The sequence below is a fragment of the Neolamprologus brichardi genome, chromosome 22 (genome assembly GCF_056152115.1).
Source record: "Neolamprologus brichardi isolate AB-2024 chromosome 22, ASM5615211v1, whole genome shotgun sequence".
Taxonomy (NCBI): Eukaryota; Metazoa; Chordata; class Actinopteri; order Cichliformes; family Cichlidae; genus Neolamprologus; species Neolamprologus brichardi.
The window spans coordinates 17,323,789-17,346,091 of record NC_142124.1 but is presented as its reverse complement, the minus strand read 5'-3'; the positions used below and the strand labels follow the sequence as shown (position 1 = coordinate 17,346,091).

The window sequence follows — 22,303 nt, the reverse complement described above, 5'->3', positions numbered from 1 at the left end:
GATATTTAGCAAACAAAAACGTATAAAGGAAATTATCATTAGATACATTTATTTTATTGTAAAATAAAATTAAAAATTAGTGGCCTTTGCCAGTACTATGAATGCAGCTTATAGCCATTTGCCAAGATAAAGCTCTATTTTAACATGCAGGTATAAATAGTTCTAATTTATTATATCAAATTTTTGTTGTTACCACCATGTCTGCATGCCTAAGCGCACTGAGTTGGACTGACTGATTCTTATATAGCACTTTCCTCCTTTCCCAGAGCACTCAGTGCCACACTCACCCATTCACACACTTTCTTCTATGATTTTCAGTGTTTCCAAGCTAACGTTCACACACATTGATATTCTAATGGATGCATCGGGTTAGTATCTTGCTCAAGGATACTTGGCATGCAGACTGTGATTGAACCACTAACCCTCCAATCTAACCTGCCAATCAGTAGACGACCTGCTCTAATTCCTGGGCTACAGCCACTTGTCACGGTCCTTGGTTTTTTCGACCCGGTGTTTTGAATTTCCTGTGTTTTTGTCATTTTGAATTATGTATTAAGTCCTCAGTGTCAGTCTTTAGTTATTCTATAGGGTAATGTTCCTTGTATACCTTATTTAGTAATTTTCCCTCTGTGTAGCGGACCCCTGTGTCTCCCTCTGTGTGTCTACGCCTACGTTCACACTGCAGGTGCATCAAATCCGACTTTTTTGATCCTATGCGACCCATATCCGATCATGGTATGACGGTGTGAACAGCACAAATCCGATAGTTTCAAATCCGATCTGGGTCACTTTCATATGTGGTACTGAATCTGATACATATCTGATGTTTTAGAAAGCGACTGCTGTTTGAATGTTCATGTCGCAGCAAATCCGTCTTTTACGTCACTGACACAAGACAGACGCCAATTATCAGCGCCGGAGAAGACATCGCGAACGCTTCCTGGCCATCCAGTGAAACTGTTGGGAAAACAACGTTGGAGAAATGTGAACATTTTATTTGTACTGTATAATCTGCAGATTCTGACAGACATTTCCAACTATCCTTTGAAGCACCGCTCCTCTCTAAAACAGCAATAAGGATCATTATTAGGCCATATGTAAATAACAAAATAACTTTATAACTTAAAGCGAAATTGGGAAACGTAAAGTCCGAAACGAGTCTTTATATTAACGGCCATCAGTCAAACAATACTGTTTGGTCTGGGTCTAAACAGCGCGTTGTGTGTGACGTCTTCTTTTGCGCATGCGGGCGGGTTTGAGCGTTCACACTAGAGCACGTTTGCTGTCACATTTTATTTGTAGTGTGAACAAGCAGACAAAAAAATCGGATTTGATCAAAACAAATGGAATTGAGCATTAAGACCTGCAGTGTGAACGTAGCCTAAGTGGATATAGTGATGTGAGTATTGAGCTTTGTTCCCACTCCTTGTGTTCTGTGTTTCCTCATCCCGTCATGTGCTCCTCCATGTTCTTTCTCCCTCCAGGCTATTTCTGTGTACTTCCTGTTTTACTTTGAAGGTCTGTGTCTCATGTAAGTGTATTCTGCTTTGCTTCCTTGTCTCATTGGTTCTGATTTCTCCCAGCTGTGTTTCCCTCCTGTTTCCTGTTTCCTGATTGTCCCTGTGAATATATAAGCCTTGTGTTTTCTCCTGCTGGTTGCTGGTTTGTTGGTGATGTCTCCCTGTGTTTCTCTGCATGTTATCCTGTGAGTTTTAGATTCAGCTCCATGTGTTTAGGTTTTCCCTGTTTAATTATTTCTTAGTTCCTGTCCTCGCCGTCTCCATTTAAATAAACTCACTCCTCATACCAACCTCTGACTGCACTGGGGTCCTCACTTTACCTCCACACAGCCCGCCTCGTCAGCCGTGACGCCACCCATGTGATTGGCTGATTAGATATTGAGTTGAACACGTGTAATAAAATTGCTGATGACTATACAGACACACACACCCACACACACGCATACTTGGCAAGATTGTTACACCAAAGAAACCGTTGACAAACACAAATTTTCTTACTTTTTAATGCTACGTTTCTAATAATAAAGGTGCATTTAAAATATCTGTCAGTAGCTTCAAGACGACCTCCCTGATTGAAAGAACCCAAAAAACAGTGTAATGTCTTAACTCATTTTGTTTTAATAAGAACTGGAATTTGCATAAAATCTGAAATGCAGAAATCATTGTGAAAAAGAAAAACACGCTTTCAAGAGAATTTCAAAAACATCAATGTCCAGAAGAGATGTGAATATTAACACAGGAAACATCATTACTATTCGAATCTAGTGTTCCTGTGTATGTTCCCCCCGATTACATTCATTTATAGCATCTTACCTTCTTTGTTTTGTCCATCGCCTTCAGGATGGACATGTTCAGGTCTTCTAAGGCAGCAAGAACGTTCTCGTATTCACCGAGGTGCTGGGAGAAGTACTCTTCGTAAAGATAATAGGAAAAACCAAACCAAAAAACATTTTGTGAGTCAGACAACTGGGACAGGGCTGTAGGTGTTTTGTTGAAGAAGCACTGGTGTGACACCTCACTCGCACTGCCTTAGGGGTTTGGTCTGGGAGCATGTGACCATGTCTAACATCTTACTTTCCTATCTTTACTTTTCTGTCTGTATTTAAAAGACTCAACTTACCACAGAGTTCATCCGTGTCCAAGTTGCTGTAAAAGAAGAAAATGACAGGTATTTAAATTAAAAACAGACATCTCCAGGGACAGAGGTACCTTTTTCCTGCAAAGATCTCTTTGACACAGTCTTCGCTTTGATGAATCAATGTGATGACAGATAGAACTGAGTAAAATATGCGATGAGTAACAGAATAATTTTGGTGTTTTGGCCTCCAGAGGCATGAGTGAGAGACAAATTGGCCAAATGGGGAGTTTCAGAAATGTTTCTAATAAATGTTCATGCATGGATGCTTTTCTGGGTGGTCTGAGTATTTTTGTTCCTGAAAGAGAGAGCCCAAAAGAGAAAAGAAGTGGAACAAAGGAGAGGTGACGAAGTGAAGAGAATATTAGGCACTGTATCAGCACTACAACTATCTTCAGATGACACAAAAAACACATCTTATTTCTTGTTCTAGTCATTGATACCAGGGGATTTCACTTGTTTAAACCGCATTTCATGCAAGCCGTGGCTGCTGTTTGCAAGACAAGAGTGCTGCAATCAATGATCCAAAGAGGAGAAAACGGAGAGAGGAACCAGAAGTCAGACAACTAAGTAACGGACCATTAGCCTCTCTCCTGTTTTGCTTGCAGCCTGGTTGCTCTGACACTGAAGGTACATTACCATTGCTCTGAAGATTCGTTACCTTTATAAATAAATAAAACAGCCTTGAAATACTGTAAATACAGTTAATTCCATATCAATAATTTGCCATCCATACATGCAGCATGCTGTGTATGCCTGTTTAAATCCACTGTATTGAATAATGTCAGTGTTCGACGTGGACCTGAGCAGGTTTAACAGCCTGTCAGGGAGACCTTACAACCTGGAGACTCGTTCTTTAATCAATATAGGATTCAACCAGAGACTTCCAATTGACTTCCTTACAACTTTGTCATCTGCCTCCTCCTGTGTTCATTTCACAGGTGGAGGCACACATTAACACGGAGTCTGGTAAAGATATTAGGAAACTGGACTCCACTGCATGTCAACAGTATGCATTTTTTCTTTTTTTGTTGTTGATATTTTCTTGAATACATATCCAATAATAAAACTAAATATCATTAATTGAGTTCTGCTGAGCTCTGCTTAGGAATAAAGGGACATTTTAGGTCTCTATTCTCATTACAAATATCACATCAAATCTACACATACACACTCACGTCATCTGCTTGTTTCTGAAGTAGTTCGATTGTGTACTGTTTTACACATTCACTTGACTCAGTGAAAGGTTGTTTGGTCAATTCCAGCTATAGTCACAAATCCTCTTTAATACTGAGTCAGGAAGAGATCTGGTGTAAAAATGTGTTTGTGAAATAATTATTATCACTTTAAAATATTAAGGAAGTAGACAGACGTTTAGATGGTGATGGCTGTAGGAGCAAGTGGTGACAAAGCCAGATAATTTCTTCTTACTTTTCAAATGGCCAAATAATTTCTTTTCTTTTTGTTAAGTCACCCCTATCATTGGCTTATCTTGTTGAGGCCATGTAAAAGTATACGATGAGGACTTAGGCACTAATGACCTCTTAACTAATTACACCTTGCTGTTGCTGCAGATCAGAAGATGCATACACTTTGGGTATAAAGGGATGAACATGGTCAGCAACAATAATCAGGTAGGCTGTGGTGGTTAAATGATGCTCAGCTGGTGCTTAGGAGGCTGAAATGTACCAAGAAAACATCCCTAACAACATTAAACCACTACCTTCTGCTTGAACTGCTGATACAAGGCTGATACAATGCTTTCATGTTTTTTATCAACATGCCTAAAAAGTTGCTGTCATGTGGTTGGTTGTGTGTATATAATAAATTTAGTTAGTAACTATATTCTGATTTTATCCTTTTAGAAATGTTTATAAAAATCAATTAAACTTCAGTTTTGATGCCTCTGTGCTCAGTCTGCAAAAAACTTTTCTGAAAAAAATGAAATTCAGTTGTTAGTAAGTTTAACTTTAGCTCTGTGAGTGGATGCACAACCCTTCAAAAGGCTCTATAACTGGTTAGGTGAGGAGACCAGACTTACTGATCGCTGTGGCCTCCCCAGAGCTTATTTTTTCTTTTGTCCACTTGCAGTTTATGTGAGTTTGGACACCAAAACATTGAAACTGTTTAACATATTGATTTAAATGTAAATTTTCCAAGGTGATCGTTGTGTGATGTAACGCCGAGTGCAAATCCTGCATTCTTATAATTGTTGTGATGATGTGATGAGCTGCAGCAGCTATTTATTTAGAGAGAGAATCAACCTGTATCAAACCACTTGAGTCAGAGCGTTTAATTTTCTGGTTGTTTAATTACACCAATGAAGTATGTAACATGATTGTCACACTGTGTGGAGTGAACAGAGATATTTTAATAAGCTTCCTGATAAGTGTACTCATTAAGCAGTGTAAATAGAATTAACACTGTTTGCTTCGGGTGACATAGACAACAACAACCATCCTGTGACTATTACTCTATCAACAGGCACTAGGGCCCAGTGTGTAAACTACAAGCCCCACAACATACAGAACAAGTTCCTTTACATTGTGTAGTTTTAAGCCAGCTCTTTGTTTATAACAGCTGGCTGAATGCTCAACAGCTGCTTGCTTTAAAGCTTACAAAAGTCTCTTACTGTCACGGCGAGTGAGATGAGCCGTGTGGAAAATAAAGGAGGATCCAAATGCAGGCACTTGTAAAGGTGTGATGGTGGTTTATTAAACACAAACTAAAAAATGGACAAAAGGCGAACCGAACAAAGACTAAACTATACTGGGAACAAACTGAATACAGAACACGAACCTGAACATGAACGAGAGCGAGCAGAAACGGATTGACAGCAGGGAAACACACAGATGAAGCAGGGTGGGAACGCAGACGGACCAGCAACTACAATGACAGAGCACACGACTTAAATACACACAGAGAAACACGGGAATTACACACAGGTGGTGGACACAGCTGGAAATAATCAACAAGACGAGACAGAGGGAAAACTGAACACACTCACATGAGACTCAAACCTTCACAATAAAACAGGAAATGAGAACACTACAGGAAGACGCAGACCTGACACTGAGAGACAGACGGAGAATGACACATGGAACCTGAACTAAACTAAACGTGAGATACAACCGAGAACAAATCCTTAACATGAATAAACAGAAACAGAATTCTAATAATAATAATAATAAACCTCATAGTGCCCAAAACCATGACAATTGTCCAAAAATAAACTAACAATCCAAAACTTCAAAACACTGGGTCGAAACTGACCCAGAACCGTGACAGTACCCCCCCTCCAAGGGCTGGCTCCCGACAGCCCCAAACAGAAAACAGGACAATAAAACAGAGCACCAGACCAGGGCGGGCGGAGGGGGTCCAGGAAGGAGGGTCCGAAACAAAAAACAAGGAGCACAACAGTCCAGAGCAAACCAAAAAAAAAACCAGGCCAACACAAAACAAGACCATTCATGAGTCCACGGGAAAGTCTGGGGGTCGACAACACAAGAGCCAAAACAGTTCAGGGGGCCGACTGTGCACACGGCAACGGCGGCGACGAGCAAACAGTTCCGGGGGCCGACCGTGCACACGGCAACGGCGGCCACAGAGCAGGTCCGGAGGCCGACCGTGCACATGGCAACGGCGGCCACAGAGCAGGTCCGGAGGACGGCCGCGAGGCCAGCGGCGGCAACGAACCCTTTCCGGAGGCCGTCCACAATGGCCATGATGCCAACTCAGAGGCCTGGAAAATGGCCGCCAGAGGCGAGGCAGAACAGGCCGAGCGGGCTCTGACGGCGGCGTTGCAACCGCAGGACCAGACGAAGGCGAAGCCGCGGCTGGACCAGACGCGGATGAAGGCACAGAGGCTGGACCAGACGCGGATGAAGGCACAGAGGCTGGACCAGACGCGGATGAAGGCACAGAGGCTGGACCAGACGCGGATGAAGGCACAGAGGCTGGACCAGACGCGGATGAAGGCACAGAGGCTGGACCAGACGCGGATGAAGGCACAGAGGCTGGACCAGACGCGGATGAAGGCACAGAGGCTGGACCAGACGCGGATGAAGGCACAGAGGCTGGACCAGACGCGGATGAAGGCACAGAGGCTGGACCAGACGCGGATGAAGGCACAGAGGCTGGACCAGACGCGGATGAAGGCACAGAGGCTGGACCAGACGCGGATGAAGGCACAGAGGCTGGACCAGACGCGGATGAAGGCACAGAGGCTGGACCAGACGCGGATGAAGGCACAGAGGCTGGACCAGACGCGGATGAAGGCACAGAGGCTGGACCAGACGCGGATGAAGGCACAGAGGCTGGACCAGACGCGGATGAAGGCACAGAGGCTGGACCAGGCGCGGATGAAGGCACAGAGGCTGGACCAGGCGCGGATGAAGGCACAGAGGCTGGACCAGGCGCGGATGAAGGCACAGAGGCTGGACCAGGCGCGGATGAAGGCACAGAGGCTGGACCAGGCGCGGATGAAGGCACAGAGGCTGGACCAGGCGCGGATGAAGACGGCAGCGGGACGGCTGCGGAACCTGACGGCAGCGGGACGGCTGCGGAACCTGACGGCAGCGGGACGGCTGCGGAACCTGACGGCAGCGGGACGGCTGCGGAACCTGACGGCAGCGGGACGGCTGCGGAACCTGACGGCAGCGGGACGGCTGCGGGAGGTGATGTGGATGCAGGCAACGGTGTAGGAGACACAGGGGATGATTCAGCAGGTGGTGGCTGAACAAACTTCCCCGGAACGTCAGCAGACGTGAGGATATGCTTGCTGGGTCCTCCAGGACCCCCAGCAGATGAGGCGTGGTGCTGGGTGGGCTCCTCAGACCCACCAGCAGACGACACCTGAGGCTGGACGGGCGACTCGGGCCCTCCAGCAGACGACACCTGAGGCTGGACGGGCGACTCGGGCCCTCCAGCAGACGACACCTGAGGCTGGACGGGCGACTCGGGCCCTCCAGCAGACGACACCTGAGGCTGGACGGGCGACTCGGGCCCTCCAGCAGACGACACCTGAGGCTGGACGGGCGACTCGGGCCCTCCAGCAGACGACACCTGAGGCTGGACGGGCGACTCGGGCCCTCCAGCAGACGACACCTGAGGCTGGACGGGCGACTCGGGCCCTCCAGCAGACGACACCTGAGGCTGGACGGGCGACTCGGGCCCCCCAGCAGACGACACCTGAGGCTGGACGGGCGACTCGGGCCCTCCAGCAGACGACACCTGAGGCTGGACGGGCGACTCGGGCCCTCCAGCAGACGACACCTGAGGCTGGACGGGCGACTCGGGCCCTCCAGCAGACGACACCTGAGGCTGGACGGGCGACTCGGGCCCTCCAGCAGACGACACCTGAGGCTGGACGGGCGACTCGGGCCCCCCAGCAGACGACACCTGAGGCTGGACGGGCGACTCGGGCCCCCCAGCAGACGACACCTGAGGCTGGACGGGCGACTCGGGCCCCCCAGCAGACGACACTTGAGGCTGGCTGGGTTCTCCCGAACCCCCAGCTGACGACACTTGAGGCTGGCTGGGTTCTCCCGAACCCCCAGCTGACGACACTTGAGGCTGGCTGGGTTCTCCCGAACCCCCAGCTGACGACACTTGAGGCAGGATGGGCTCCTCAGGCCCTCCAGCCGATGAGGCAGGACGCTGGCTGGGTTCACCTGAACCCCCAGCTAACATGGCGTGAGACCGGACGGGCTCCTCTGGCCCTCCAGTGGAAACAGACGCTGAAGCAGCAGGTACGGAGACCTCTGCCAGTGTGGCCACTGGCTGGGACTGAGCAGCACAGTGGCTAGACTCAGGCAGCAACAGTGGGATGCCGTCCTCAGAGGGCTGAAAGTGTTCCCCAAAACACTCAGCAGAGGACGGAGGCGGACGGATGAACTCGCTTGAACTCTCAGGGGGTACTGAGAGCTGTGATAGAGCTGGTGAGTTCTCCGGTGAGTCTGCTGGCGCTGGCGTCTTGACCTCTAGGGGTCCAGAGTTGGCTGGCGACTGACACCCAGCCTCTGGGGAGGCCCTAGAGGGAGCAACTGTCTCTGACATGGCCAGCTCAAGAGAACCAGCAGATATTGTGGTGAAGTGTGTTCCCTGCTTAAAATGAGGCTGTGAGGATGATGACTGAGTGAATGAGTGGGTAGGCTGCTGAGCTAGTGGCGACTGAGCTACAAGTAGCAGAGACGTAATTGATGGTGAAGTGGCTGACTGAACTGAGGGCAGCGCGGCGGCTGACTGAACTGAGGGCAGCGCGGCGGCTGACTGAACTGAGGGCAGCGCGCCTGCTGACTGAACTGAGGGCAGCGCGCCTGCTGACTGAACTGAGGGCAGCGCGCCTGCTGACTGAACTGAGGGCAGCGCGCCTGCTGACTGAACTGAGGGCAGCGCGCCTGCTGACTGAACTGAGGGCAGCGCGCCTGCTGACTGAACTGAGGGCAGCGGGCCTGCTGACTGAACTGAGGGCAGCGGGCCTGCTGACTGAACTGAGGGCAGCGGGCCTGCTGACTGAACTGAGGGCAGCGGGCCTGCTGACTGAACTGAGGGCAGCGGGCCTGCTGACTGAACTGAGGGCAGCGGGCCTGCTGACTGAACTGAGGGCAGCGGGCCTGCTGACTGAACTGAGGGCAGCGGGCCTGCTGACTGAACTGAGGGCAGCGGGCCTGCTGACTGAACTGAGGGCAGCGGGCCTGCTGACTGAACTGAGGGCAGCGGGCCTGCTGACTGAACTGAGGGCAGCGGGCCTGCTGACTGAACTGAGGGCAGCGGGCCTGCTGACTGAACTGAGGGCAGCGGGCCTGCTGACTGAACTGAGGGCAGTGTTACAGGCCTGGCATTTGACTGGGATGGAAGTGAGGATGGGACAATGGAGCGGACACGGTCATAAACATGGAACGAGGGTTCAGAACAGGCAGTCTCAGATGCTATGGCCATGGATGAGAAATCAATGTTATCCTCAGTCGACGCACAAAAAATAGCCCCAGAATAAACAGTCACAGAAGCAACAGAGTCAACAAAAATGTCCCTTTCACTCACCACAGCCGGCTGCTCTGACATTCTGAACTCCGGCTGTGGGGTGCCGCGCCGGCGGCGCGAACGTCGCTTCCTCCGTGGAGACGGCTCCGATGGGCCGGGTAACTCCTCATCCGGCGGTACGGATGGCACGACCTCCGTTGAAGCGAGCGGGCGAGCAGTAGCGGCGGGAGGGTGGAGGTGTAGTTCGTGGAGAATGAAGTTTTGCGCGAGCGGGTGCAGTGAGTTCAATAGCCAGGGATAATCTGTAATCAGCTGTTGTAGCCTGACTTCCAGAACGTAGAGAAATGCTTCTCCCTCATGCTCAAGCCACAGGTTGATTAATCGTGACACTGAGTCCGTTATGAGCTGTCGAAGCTCCGTGGGTGGGGTGAATGCCGCTGGATCCATATCTGGCTGGTCCGTACTGTCACGGCGAGTGAGATGAGCCGTGTGGAAAATAAAGGAGGATCCAAATGCAGGCACTTGTAAAGGTGTGATGGTGGTTTATTAAACACAAACTAAAAAATGGACAAAAGGCGAACCGAACAAAGACTAAACTATACTGGGAACAAACTGAATACAGAACACGAACCTGAACATGAACGAGAGCGAGCAGAAACGGATTGACAGCAGGGAAACACACAGATGAAGCAGGGTGGGAACGCAGACGGACCAGCAACTACAATGACAGAGCACACGACTTAAATACACACAGAGAAACACGGGAATTACACACAGGTGGTGGACACAGCTGGAAATAATCAACAAGACGAGACAGAGGGAAAACTGAACACACTCACATGAGACTCAAACCTTCACAATAAAACAGGAAATGAGAACACTACAGGAAGACGCAGACCTGACACTGAGAGACAGACGGAGAATGACACATGGAACCTGAACTAAACTAAACGTGAGATACAACCGAGAACAAATCCTTAACATGAATAAACAGAAACAGAATTCTAATAATAATAATAAACCTCATAGTGCCCAAAACCATGACAATTGTCCAAAAATAAACTAACAATCCAAAACTTCAAAACACTGGGTCGAAACTGACCCAGAACCGTGACACTTTCTAGTGTTTTTAGACCACTGATGCAGAACCTGCATCTGATTAATGTGAGGGACACCAAAGAAAACTTAACTAATAGCTTTCACAGAATGAAGTTTCTCCTTGTGAAGCACTTTTTGAAGAACTATTTTCAACCTGATTCAGACTGCAGATCTTTATTAGTACACATAATCATCATTATTTTTCAATGTCTAACGTCAAACTGAGGGCCAGGTGAGGTGGTTTATTCAAAGTGGTAATTCATCACAAAAAATACTGAGTGCTCTCGAGTCTTTGACATCTCTATTAGAAAATGTATTTCTATTGAAATAAATCACTATCATCACTTCTTCTGTTGTGAATACCTGCAGTTTAGTTTCATAAAACCAAATGTCCAGCAGTGTTGATTCAGTGCACAACAGAGTCAGTGGCTAAAGTGCTAAAAGTGGCGCTCTGTGTGAAACCGCTAACGCAAACGTAAACGCTAACCATAAATTCTCCATTTCTTTGGCAGGTAATGAAGGGTAAACCAAATAATAATGTGTGATTATATACTGGTTGTACACGTTGATAGATGATACAGTTACTCTATATTATACTGTGTATATTTATGACAGCACTTGTTACCTTGTTTGTGCACATGCTAATTGAAGCGTGGCACAGAAGCTAGCATGGCTTTACACTTTTATTTCTCTTCTGTTATGACTATCTAAACATTAGATCAATAACAGATGCTTTTACTAACCTAACCATGTTCTACATCACTCTACAATAACACACATATATTTAGTTCTACTTGTTTCCTTTATATAAAACTTTGATCGGGGACTTTAGGGTTAAGGATGCCAGTGTTATATAGCTGGAAGACAGAGATTAGAAATAGACTTACATACTAATCTAAGCTTTGTCAAAATGGCACTAAAAGGTTTGTTCACCTGCTAAATGCCTCTCAGACAGAAACAGTGCTTCAGTGCTGCACTGCTATTATATAACTGAAACTAGCAGCTATTTCTAAATATCTTGTGGCTCAGCGGGTCATTTGCTCACAAATGCCTTCAGTGTAATCACAGAGGAGTGACTGTATAAGTATTATCTGTATCCTGATTAGGACTGATGCAGGAGCTGGTTCACATTATAATGTCTGCAGGGAGCATAAGTAATGTGGTTTCTCATGTGTGTGATTTAAAAGAATTGGTGTGAACTAAAAAGCAGAAAAATCAGTGCAAATCGGTCGACAGTAAAGTGTCAGTGTGTCTTTGGCTTCCTCTCACCGTTAGGTGTTTGGGACATTGTGAATATAAAGGGAACATTGCACATCAGTGCCTGATTTTCAAAAGTAGATGATCTGTATTTGCACACGTTGTGCTTCCACCTCCAGCTGAGTCTTGCAGAACAAAGCTGCAGGTCAGGAGGAAAAGAGGAAGACCACAGAGAAGGTTCACAGGTGTAGTGAGGGAGGACATTGGGATCATCACTAACAATGATTTAGGCCTCATTGTGATGCATTAATGGTTTCCCTGATTGAAAGGTGACTTATAATACACAAGTATTTGGAAACCATGTTAGACACTAGCCTGATATTTGAGAGTAATAATAATAATAATAATAATGGATTGCATTTATATAGCGCTTTTCGAGACCCTCAAAGCGCTTTACAATTCCACTATTCATTCACTCTCGCATTCATACACTGGTACACACTGACATGGTGTACAAGAAAAGCATGCAGAAGCTCACTTTATTTCTCTACTTGTGGCAGTCTCTCAGGGTGAAACAAAAATCTGCTAAGGTATTACAATAAAAAAATTCTTTTTGAAAGCAGTAGACTAAATTCAAAATGACCTCTCAAAGCCTCAGTGGGAAAGCTCCAATAACAAATTTTACCAGCCATTTCATTTATATTGTTGTATTATTTTAGTTAGTTCACAAAATAATTTGAGCAAGTAAATCTCTTCTTACTTTTAAAAAGATGAATGTTATTAAAAAGGAAAACACAACAATATCGTTAAGAATTTTGAAACCGATTACTCTCGCCCCTTACCTCTCCTCATCTGAATGGAATAAACTGATAAGAAGGTAAAGCGAGTCTTACTCTGTGTTATGGGTATCGATCGTGTGAAAGAGCTCCTTCAGTTCCTCAGCTGTCAGGACTCCGTCAGAGAAGTAGGATTTGAATTCATCAAAGGACAGCTTTCCATCATCTGGGGGTAAAGAACAAATCTTCTCAGGATGGCTTCTTTCTCAACACTTTAAAACATCGTGGATTTGGTTTGTGTTTGCAAGACATCAGACTATAAGAAAATCTGTCCAAAAAAATGTAAAAGTGAAACTGGTGGATCATTTTGTTATAAAACTGATAAGATGACATTAATAAAGAATATTTGTCTTGAGCTGGTTTGACCTGAGGTGTCTTTAGATGTTAAAAATTATACCAGTAAAACATGGCATCAAGTTTAAACATCAGATTCTCTTTCACATCAAACGAAGAGTAAATATAACATAACAAAATAAACCAGCAAAGGTACATTGATCTTATTTTTATTATCCCTCTCTCCATGTATAAAGCAGGTCATCACCATTTGTTCCACTAGACTAACATTATATCAAACAGTCAGTCATTTTTTATGATTTGAGGCTCTGCAATTATGAACAGAATAAAAGTAGTGTGAAATATTCATGAGCTGAAAATAAACACAATTTCAAAACAGAGCGCTCCAAACTGAACGCCCTCCGGCGAAAACAAAGACCAACGACATCTCGTTTTTCACGCAGCTCTGGCTCCAGTGGTGTCTTCCTGTTTTTGTGACACAGTGTGGCCCATCTTCAAATTGTCACTGCTAACTTGATCTGGAGGAAATGTGTAGCATATTTCTATAGCTGCTGTGAGGGAACACAATCACATGCCCAAAAATAGAGCCTACAGTGAGTCACTGTCAGTGCATTCAGAAATACGCTCGGAGCAGGTTTGGCATGTGATGCTCCTTGTGCAACAATAAAAACAAATGTGGGATGACTTCTATTGCTGCATGACAAGGCTTCAAATCATACATGGCGTGGGATGGATATTTAGTAGATGATGGAGCATGTCATGCCATGTGAACAATACTGATTTGCTATTTTTGGTCATTTCTGCTAAATTCAACTGGACTGCATTTATGTTGTTTACACTACAAGCCGCAGTCACACATTCATGCAGACTTTTAATGGGTAGATATAACAAATATACTAATGACATGAGGGGCAAATGGGTCAGCAACTTGTCCAAGATCACTTCTACATGCTGCCGGGAGGAGTTGGGGATCAAACCATCAACCTCCTGCTACAAACTGAGGCCCCAAATTAAAAATATATGCAGGTCAAAGAAAGACAACTAAATATAGAGGTCTGTTAATTTGTCGGTATGTTATATGACTTATAGGAAACTTGATTCTACTATTTTCCTTTTTAACATTTTAAAACAAACAGCTGTTTCCAGAAATGGGTGCTAATCTTTACTTGTTTATTGCAAAGTACACCCGCCAGGTTATCGCTGATGGACGTTATAGGATGGACATAGCGGCAGTTTTTTCTGACGTCCCCTTCTGAACCCTCGACATGAACATTTTGGCCATTTCCAGCTTGTTTCTATGAAACTGTCAAACAGGGTGAATCTTAGACATCGTGGCTACTGCACTCATGAGTCCTCAGTCACACAGACCAGTCGGGAAATCCCTGGGAAACATCAGTTGCTAGAAAAAATGTGTATTGCCCGACCAACTGGCAAGTGGCTGCAGGTAGTCACTGGGTGAAAGTGGTTACAAAGAGGTATACAGCATTGTATCAAAAACAGTGGGATTTGTTTGGGTGCTTGTAGGTTCTCATGGTTACGTGTAGTCTGCATGGAAGACGCAGACTTGTCTGCAATGCAACTCGCCAAGCAGTCGTGAAACTTGAAAAAGAGTGACCCAGACTACTCGCCTTCAACATAAAAGCTGCACCTTTTGAAACGTGTTGGTTGCATCAATTAAGAGCAGCTTTTAATTTGAAAAGCAAACGTAATAATTTGCACAAAGTATCAGGACTGCTTTCTAACTACTGACAGATTTCAGCAGGGGTCATGACTTTTTGTGCCTTTTTGCACCTTCCTTTCTTCATATGATCAACACCTTTTCTCTCTATCATTTCTTCTATTTACACATAACTTAATTCATGGACATTTATGGTGTGATTTCTTTGCATGTATGGATTGGATGGGTTGTTACCAACATCTGGTAAGGATTTCCTTATAAACTGATTTATTTTTTTCTTATATTTATTGTTTTGTGGAAATTAATGAATGGTTTGGTCACACTTTTCACAGTAATTTAACAACAAATAGTTTGCAAGTGTTTTCAGACAAGTCAGGATCTTCCATGAGTGACTGAGGTCTAAGGTTGGCGCTTGTCAGTCACAAGATAACCACAACTTAAAGCATCATCTAACCAAATTGCTAAATTTCCTACTCCCCTGGCTAAATGTTAAATTGAAATGGTAAACTGTGATTTAGCATTATACTCTAATGAACAGCACTAAAGCACAGAAGATGTAATGTAATGAGGCGGTGAATAGACTCTAAACTAGCAAATGTGTTTAGAAAGCAATCAGAAAAGTGAGATAAAAAAATAAAGCCGCCCCCTGCAGGTCATTAGAGTAAATGCAGATTTGAGGCACTTTGATGTTTGTCCTCATTGTTCAGACCCAGAGGCTACTTCCATCTTTTATATACAATCTATGTTTATAATACACTTCAGTAAAAGTCAGAGCATCAAAGTCATTTCTTACAAAAACATTATTTAAATTTAAAAAAAAATTACATTAGAATTAAATGAAAGAAATTTAGATCTTGTTTTATTTATTTCAGAGCATATTTAATATCTCAGCAAACAAAGACTTGCTTGAATTGTGTGGTGTCAAAACAGTTTTTAAATGAAAAGTAAACAGTGAAGCAGCTTAAAGAAGCTAAGATGGAGGATTTATGTGCATCCTATATTACACTTGCATGTGTAACAGAAAGAGATTTATTTATTATTTTAGTGCTTTTTGGATTCCCTGCCTTTGTTGTCTGCTCTTCTCTGATCAATAAGAACATAAAAGATGTATTTTTGTATGTTTATCCTGCATTAGAGAGTGGAGGTGAAACAACAACATAATTTGCCACCTGATAGGGCACCTTTGAGTCATTTTGTATGGACCGCTATCATAAAAGTGTTCACAAATGTCAGTGTTTTTCTTTGTAAATGCTCTGAAACTGAACCTCAGTGGGCATGGTCAGTTTCCTGTTTCCATGGAAACTGACAGAGTATTAGCAGAGAGTCATGATCGGAATTTCATTGAGAAAGTAATCTGTGAAAGAAAGGTTGAAGTGACGCTCAACACAGAAGAGAGTGGTGTTGGTGTGTGAATTTGAAACGAGCCAGATGGTAAAGTACTCACCGTTTTTATCGGCCCTCCGTAAGATCTGTAATTAGGAAATGAAGAAAAAAACAACAGGATATTAAAGCAGGTTCCACACCACCAGAGTTAAAGTAAGTAAGTGTGTGAGTGCGAGGATCATCGATCACTCTGCCGAAAGCAGTGCGTCATTAAATTATTGATAGTGCTGTTCCAGAGTCCAGAGGAGATGAAAGGCGGAGTGGCAATGACCACATCAGCTGTAAAAGGCTTGAGCCACCATCCTCAAAATAGCACATCCTACTTTTACTTACCGTGAAGAAGACTCTGCACAGGCGGCTTTGGAGGATAAATCTATTTCTACATGATGTCTGTTTTAAATTCATTCATTTATTTGTGGGATTTCCAGACTAAGAGGATTCTAGCCCAAAGCTGCACACAGGTTAAAAAAAAAGAAAAAGAAAACTACTATAAAATAGCCACCCACCATCTTCAAGCTCCTGGCAGTCGATTCTGTGCTCTGATTTACTTTTTTTTTTCCAGTTTTTTTTAATCTGCTGTACAAATACTGCTTCTCTCTGTCTTCACCTCTTAGTTAAATTCAGTTCCTCTACAAAGTGACAAAGCAGAAAAAAATTGTTTTGTTTCATTATTATTTCAAATATCTAATCAACCATTCACTTGGCAGGAACCATCACAACCATGTTAGAAAGTGGTCCAAAAAAGAGAAAGAAAATATCCAGTGAGTGGCTGTTCTCTGGGTGAAAATTCCAGAATGAACAGACTGCTTTGAGCTGATTGGAAGGCAAGAGTAACCACTCGTTGGAACAAAGATATCCATAAGAGCATCTCTAAATGCCCTACATGTTGAATTCTGAAGTAGATGTGCTACAGAAGCAGAAGACCACACTAGCTGCTACTTTTGTCAGCTAAGAACAGGAAACTGAAGCTACATGTCACACTGACTCACCAAAACTGGACAACAGAAGACTAGAAAAAAAAACCAAAACATTATCTGGTTTAATTAGTTTCAATTTCTGTTGCTACACTCGGATGGCAGGGTCAGAATTTGTCATAAACAACATGGAAGCATGGATCCATCCTTGTATCGGTGATTCAGGCCGCTGGTGATGTAATGGGATGGAAAATATATTCTTGGCACAGTTTGGATCCATTAGTACTGACTAAGCATCATTTTAAGGCCACAGCTTACCTGAGTTGCTCATCTTTATAACCACAGTGTCCTCATGTTCTCACAGCTGCTTCCAGCAGGATCACATATCATCTCACAAAGTTTAAAATCATCTCAAAATGGTTTCTTGAGCATAACAATGAGCTCCCTGTACTCAGATGTCACGACATCTAAGTACAGGGAGTCCCCAAATCTCAAACCAACTGAGCACCTTTGGGATGTTGTGGAACTGGAGATTTTCATCATGGATGTGCAGCCAAAAATCTGCAGCAACTGTGTGATGCTGTCATATCAGTACAGACCAAAATCTGTGAGGTATGTTTCCAGCACCTTGTTGAATGTGTGCTATAAGGAATTAAGACATTTCTGAAGGCAAACATGGGACAAACTAGTACTAAGCTTCATGGTGTACCTAAATAAAGTGTGTGGTGAGTGTACATAAATTAGAAAAGACTACCAAAAAAGACATCACTTTGTATTATAAGAAACTAGAATAGGATATTTTTTAAGTCATGGTATTTTAATTACATATAATTAAGTTTTTATCAATTAAGTATAAAAATAATATAGATATTAATAAATGCTCAAAATAAGCACCTGTTCCTGATGTAATTGTGTCTGCTCTCTAAAGCTGTCGTGTCTGTTCTTTATCACCCCGTGAACGCATTGTCACAATCTTAACAGCACAGGCTTAAATAATATTTAGAGTAATCTTGATGACTACTCCTGCCATTTCTGCTTTTACTCCTGTAATTAAACTCAAGTCGGGGTCTCATCTCATTTCATACCTCAGCTCACCCTAATGAATCTTTCAAATGCTATTAATAAAATAAATCTCACACCGCAACAACGGCAGCAGAAAAAAAATGCAAACATCTGAGATAATGTCAGTGATTGGGTTGAAGATATGTGTATTAATGAGGCACAACGAGGTTGAAGCTCAGAAGAAACAAAATATACCCAAGAAGCAACAATTTGTGACCAGCTCTCCCCTAAAAACAAGAACTGGTTTGATTCCCAGTAATCCAGTTGGAGAAGACAGATAATGAGTTTGACATTAGAGAGATATTTGGCTGGATAGATAGAGGTCTCTACCTTTAATAACTCTGGTTAAATGCTAAATGTACTACAAAGCACTTTTCTCCTCTTACCGAGCACTCAAAACACTTCACTTGGTTCATTTGCTTTCATTCTGTGCCTTCCTGAAAATACTGATGGCAGCCAGCAGGTTTATGATTAAGATATCACAAATGAATGAAAGCATGGAGGGAAATTTAATCAGTAGGTGGATAAGAGGCAGAAGGCAGTCTGATTACGAGCAGGGGTAAAGCTGCTAAGACACAAACACTTGGGGAAGGGTCATTAGATCAGGATGCAAGTTTAAGATGTGTGAGGAATCAATCCTAGGCTTATTTTATTATCCACACTTACACCCTCTGCACTTGCCTCCATCCCTAACAAAAACAGGACCCAAACAGAAGACCCGCTTAAGGAAGAATCACCAGCATGTCTACAACTACCACCTATGGCCTGGTTTGTTTGTTTTTCTTTGCACAGATTCGCAGTGAAAATTAGGAAATTAAGTGAATGATGTTCGTGATTTAATTGAATATGTACCCCCACCCCCTGCACAGTACTCAAACAAAACCTACACCCATGTTTGCATGATCATTTCCCCCCACAAAAAAATACAGGTTTATCTTTTCAAATTAGAAATATGTTAATGTTAATTATATTTTTCATATTTAAGCTGAATTTGTGAACAAACATATCAACAAAATATGTTGATATTTTGTTGATATAATTAATTTGCAGATTTCTACAAATTAATTATATTACTATGTTTGATTTTAAGGCTGAGGAGAAGAAAAAAGAGTAAGCTTTGAAATCCTTCTACCAAATAGATAAAGTACATGTGAGTTGTATGAAATAATTACAAGAAAGAAAGCCCTCTGTACACGTCATACATTAGAGGAATCCATAATAAATCAAGTGAGCCACAATCAACACTAATAAGTCTTATTTATTTCTAATAAATTGAAATCTGTTAACTGTAATGCATTTTGTAAGGATCACATAATCCTGGTATATATATTTTTCTACAGTTATGTTTTAACAGTGTTGATTTTTAAGTGTAATTTTGGTCTTAATAAGGATAAAAAACACTTGATACTTACATCAATAAAAATGGACATTCCCTTTTTTAGCTCTATTTGAGCGCTGGGCTCCTCGGACACCAGCTGAACCTCTTCTGAACAATCCATCATCCACAGTGTAGCTTCACTTGTGATCTGCAGAGGAATGTGTGTCCGCTTGAACCTCTTATTCTCTGACTCCGACAAGACACGCGAAGTAACGCACAAGTTCCGGGCTGGAGTGCCACAATTAAACGTTTACTTTTAAAAGCCGAAAATAAGAGTTAATGCGATCCTTACACTGCACGTAACGAAGCCCAAATATAACTGCCTTGCGGTCAGCTTTGAGACTGCTTTTTCCTCCCTGTTAGGCAGCGATGTGCAGCTATATGCTTTTATTTTGACAGCTAAATCAACAGCCTGCCACATACTGACTGTCGTGTTGATCCCGCCTCAGTTGATGCAAAGTATTCATGTTTTTCACATTGTGATGCACGGGCTTTAAAATATATAAATAAATACATAAAAACTTCACCTGAGACACTCTGACAACATCGCTGCATTCAGCCAAATGAGCAGCACTAATAGCTTACTCCAACAGGGGGCTGTTACATAAATGTGAACTATTTGTAAAAGCTACAAAGGCCACATAAAAGGTCGGCTTATGATGTCCTCTCTAGACAGATCCCCCTCCCCCCAGGTAGTTGAATGCTTGAAAACGGTGGTCTCACTTCAACACACAAAAATGGCCAGTCTCTCAAGGACTGACATTTCTGTGTTTTCGCTGCAGTATATGCTCTCTTTTAATCTGACCATAATGAAAACGTATACAACTAAAAAAACAAACAAATTAAAAAAACAACAAAAAAAACCAACAACAGCTCATTAAGAATGATTTCTATGGTAGCTTTGCATTAGCAAATCTGATAATAATAATAATAATAATAATAATAATAATAATAATAATAATAATAATAATAATAATAATAATAATAATAATAATAATGGTGATGATGATGATAATAATAATAATAATAATAATAATAATAATAATAATAATAATAATAAGAAGAAGAAGAAGAAGAAGAAGCAGAAGAAGAGGAATATTGAACAATAACAAGGATATGTTATAATCTGCCACATGTATCGCTCATGCTAAACTTGTAGTGGGTTGAAATGGCTGTAAAACTGTGTAACACTTCCATCTAGTGGGGTGCTGTGATAGCACAAAAATACAGATCAACAAAACCAAACATTACATTGATGAAAAAAAAAAGAAAAAACATGTAATGTAATTAATAGTCCATAATAGTTTATGTAAGATAATACTCAGATAGGAGGGGTTAGCCTGTTTTTAAAGGACTACCACCTCAAGGCTTACAGCTCCACAGCCGAGAAAGCGGTGTTAGATGCACCAATGAACTTATTGTCTGCTTCACTCCCCTCGTTATGAATTTATGCTGAGCACACCAAGCAGGATGATTCCCCTCAGGCTATAATATACTGCATGCTCTCAGAAATACAGGAGAATAAGTGAAAGTGCTCTTACTCTGCTACGTATCACAGTAGTGTGCCGTCTGAAATTATGAACCAGATTTTTATAAACGTGAAATTATGTCCATAAAAATGATCTGCAGTGTATTTTTATGCTAACTATATTTACTGCAGTATTATTGTTCAGTTACAGATTTGTGGTACATGTACTGCATTTAGGTCTGCTTCTGCATCACCTCATTGCATGATGGATATTTATTTTTGATTCCTTCTTTGACAGCTATTTTTAAAACAAGTGTTAATATGAACTCTTTAGCAGAATATACATGACCCAGTGAGGACTAACTGTGATGCAATAACCCCCACTGGCAGAAGATAATGCAGTTGAATGAACATGGTAAGAATATTAAGCTTAATTCATCTTGTTGTGAATGAAGACTGATTGGAGACAATCTATACTTTTGCCAGCTGAATTTAAGAGCATGTTATTTTAGGTGATCAAGAGGAAACATATAATTTTTTTTATAGTAGAATAAAACTGAATTGAGAACCTTTTTTTGTAGGCTTATATTCCAGTGAGCAAACATATGTGTAGATCAGGGGTGTCAAACATAAAGCCCAGGGTTCAGAATTGGCCTGGCAAAGACTCCAATCTGGCCCACTGAAAGGTTGTAGAAAGTGTGAAGGAATGCATAGATTTAAACTTTAATCTGTATTTTGATAAGTTTTTCACAAGTTCATAAAAACCTCTCCTATTGCCATACTATACCAAAGTAAAGTAATAGATAATTAAATGGCAGAAAAGTTCCTGTTTTTAGTGCCTACTTACTTATACTACTAATAATGATATCAGTACTGGAATGCTTATCTAGGCAATGAGGTACCAAAAACTTTCTGTCATTTTCTACATTAATAATGTAGAAAAACTGAGAAATACTGTTGAAATTGCACTTCCCCCCTATATTAACGCTTCTCTGGGATTAAATGTGCAGTTACATGCATTTACACTGACAGAAAGGGAAGTTTCACTGGTCTGGCCCACTGAAGGTCAGAGTGCGCCCACGATGTTAAAAGAGTTTGACATCCCTGGTAATATCTGTTCTGCACATTGAGACACACACACACACACACACACACACACACAATAAAATAAGTCTCAGAAAGCATGTAACAACAACAACAACAATAAATTGCTCTCATGAATTTATATGAATCTCATGCGTGTGTGTGTTTTCATTTGCTTCAGTTGTTTATCAGTTACATTTATTTAAATTTCATAAACCATCAAAAATGACGTGTGTTCAAAATGAAATCCCGGCCATCTTTAAACGACTTTTAATC

General features: G+C 42.6%; 1 protein-coding gene across 1 annotated transcript in view; it reads right to left on the bottom strand.

Annotated features, from left to right (window-relative positions):
• necab1 (N-terminal EF-hand calcium binding protein 1) overlaps positions 1-19,646 on the bottom strand; it is a 44,973-nt gene extending 25,327 nt beyond the window's left edge. The window contains exons 1-5 of the mRNA XM_087834926.1: positions 19,511-19,646; positions 16,184-16,208; positions 12,825-12,933; positions 2,641-2,666; positions 2,334-2,431 (exon numbers count right to left, since the gene is read on the bottom strand). Of these exons, the coding sequence (XP_087691052.1) occupies positions 2,334-2,431; positions 2,641-2,666; positions 12,825-12,933; positions 16,184-16,208; positions 19,511-19,600 (348 nt within the window). The 5' untranslated portion in view covers positions 19,601-19,646. The remainder of the gene's footprint in view (positions 1-2,333; positions 2,432-2,640; positions 2,667-12,824; positions 12,934-16,183; positions 16,209-19,510) is intronic.
• Positions 19,647-22,303: the final 2,657 nt, after the last annotated feature.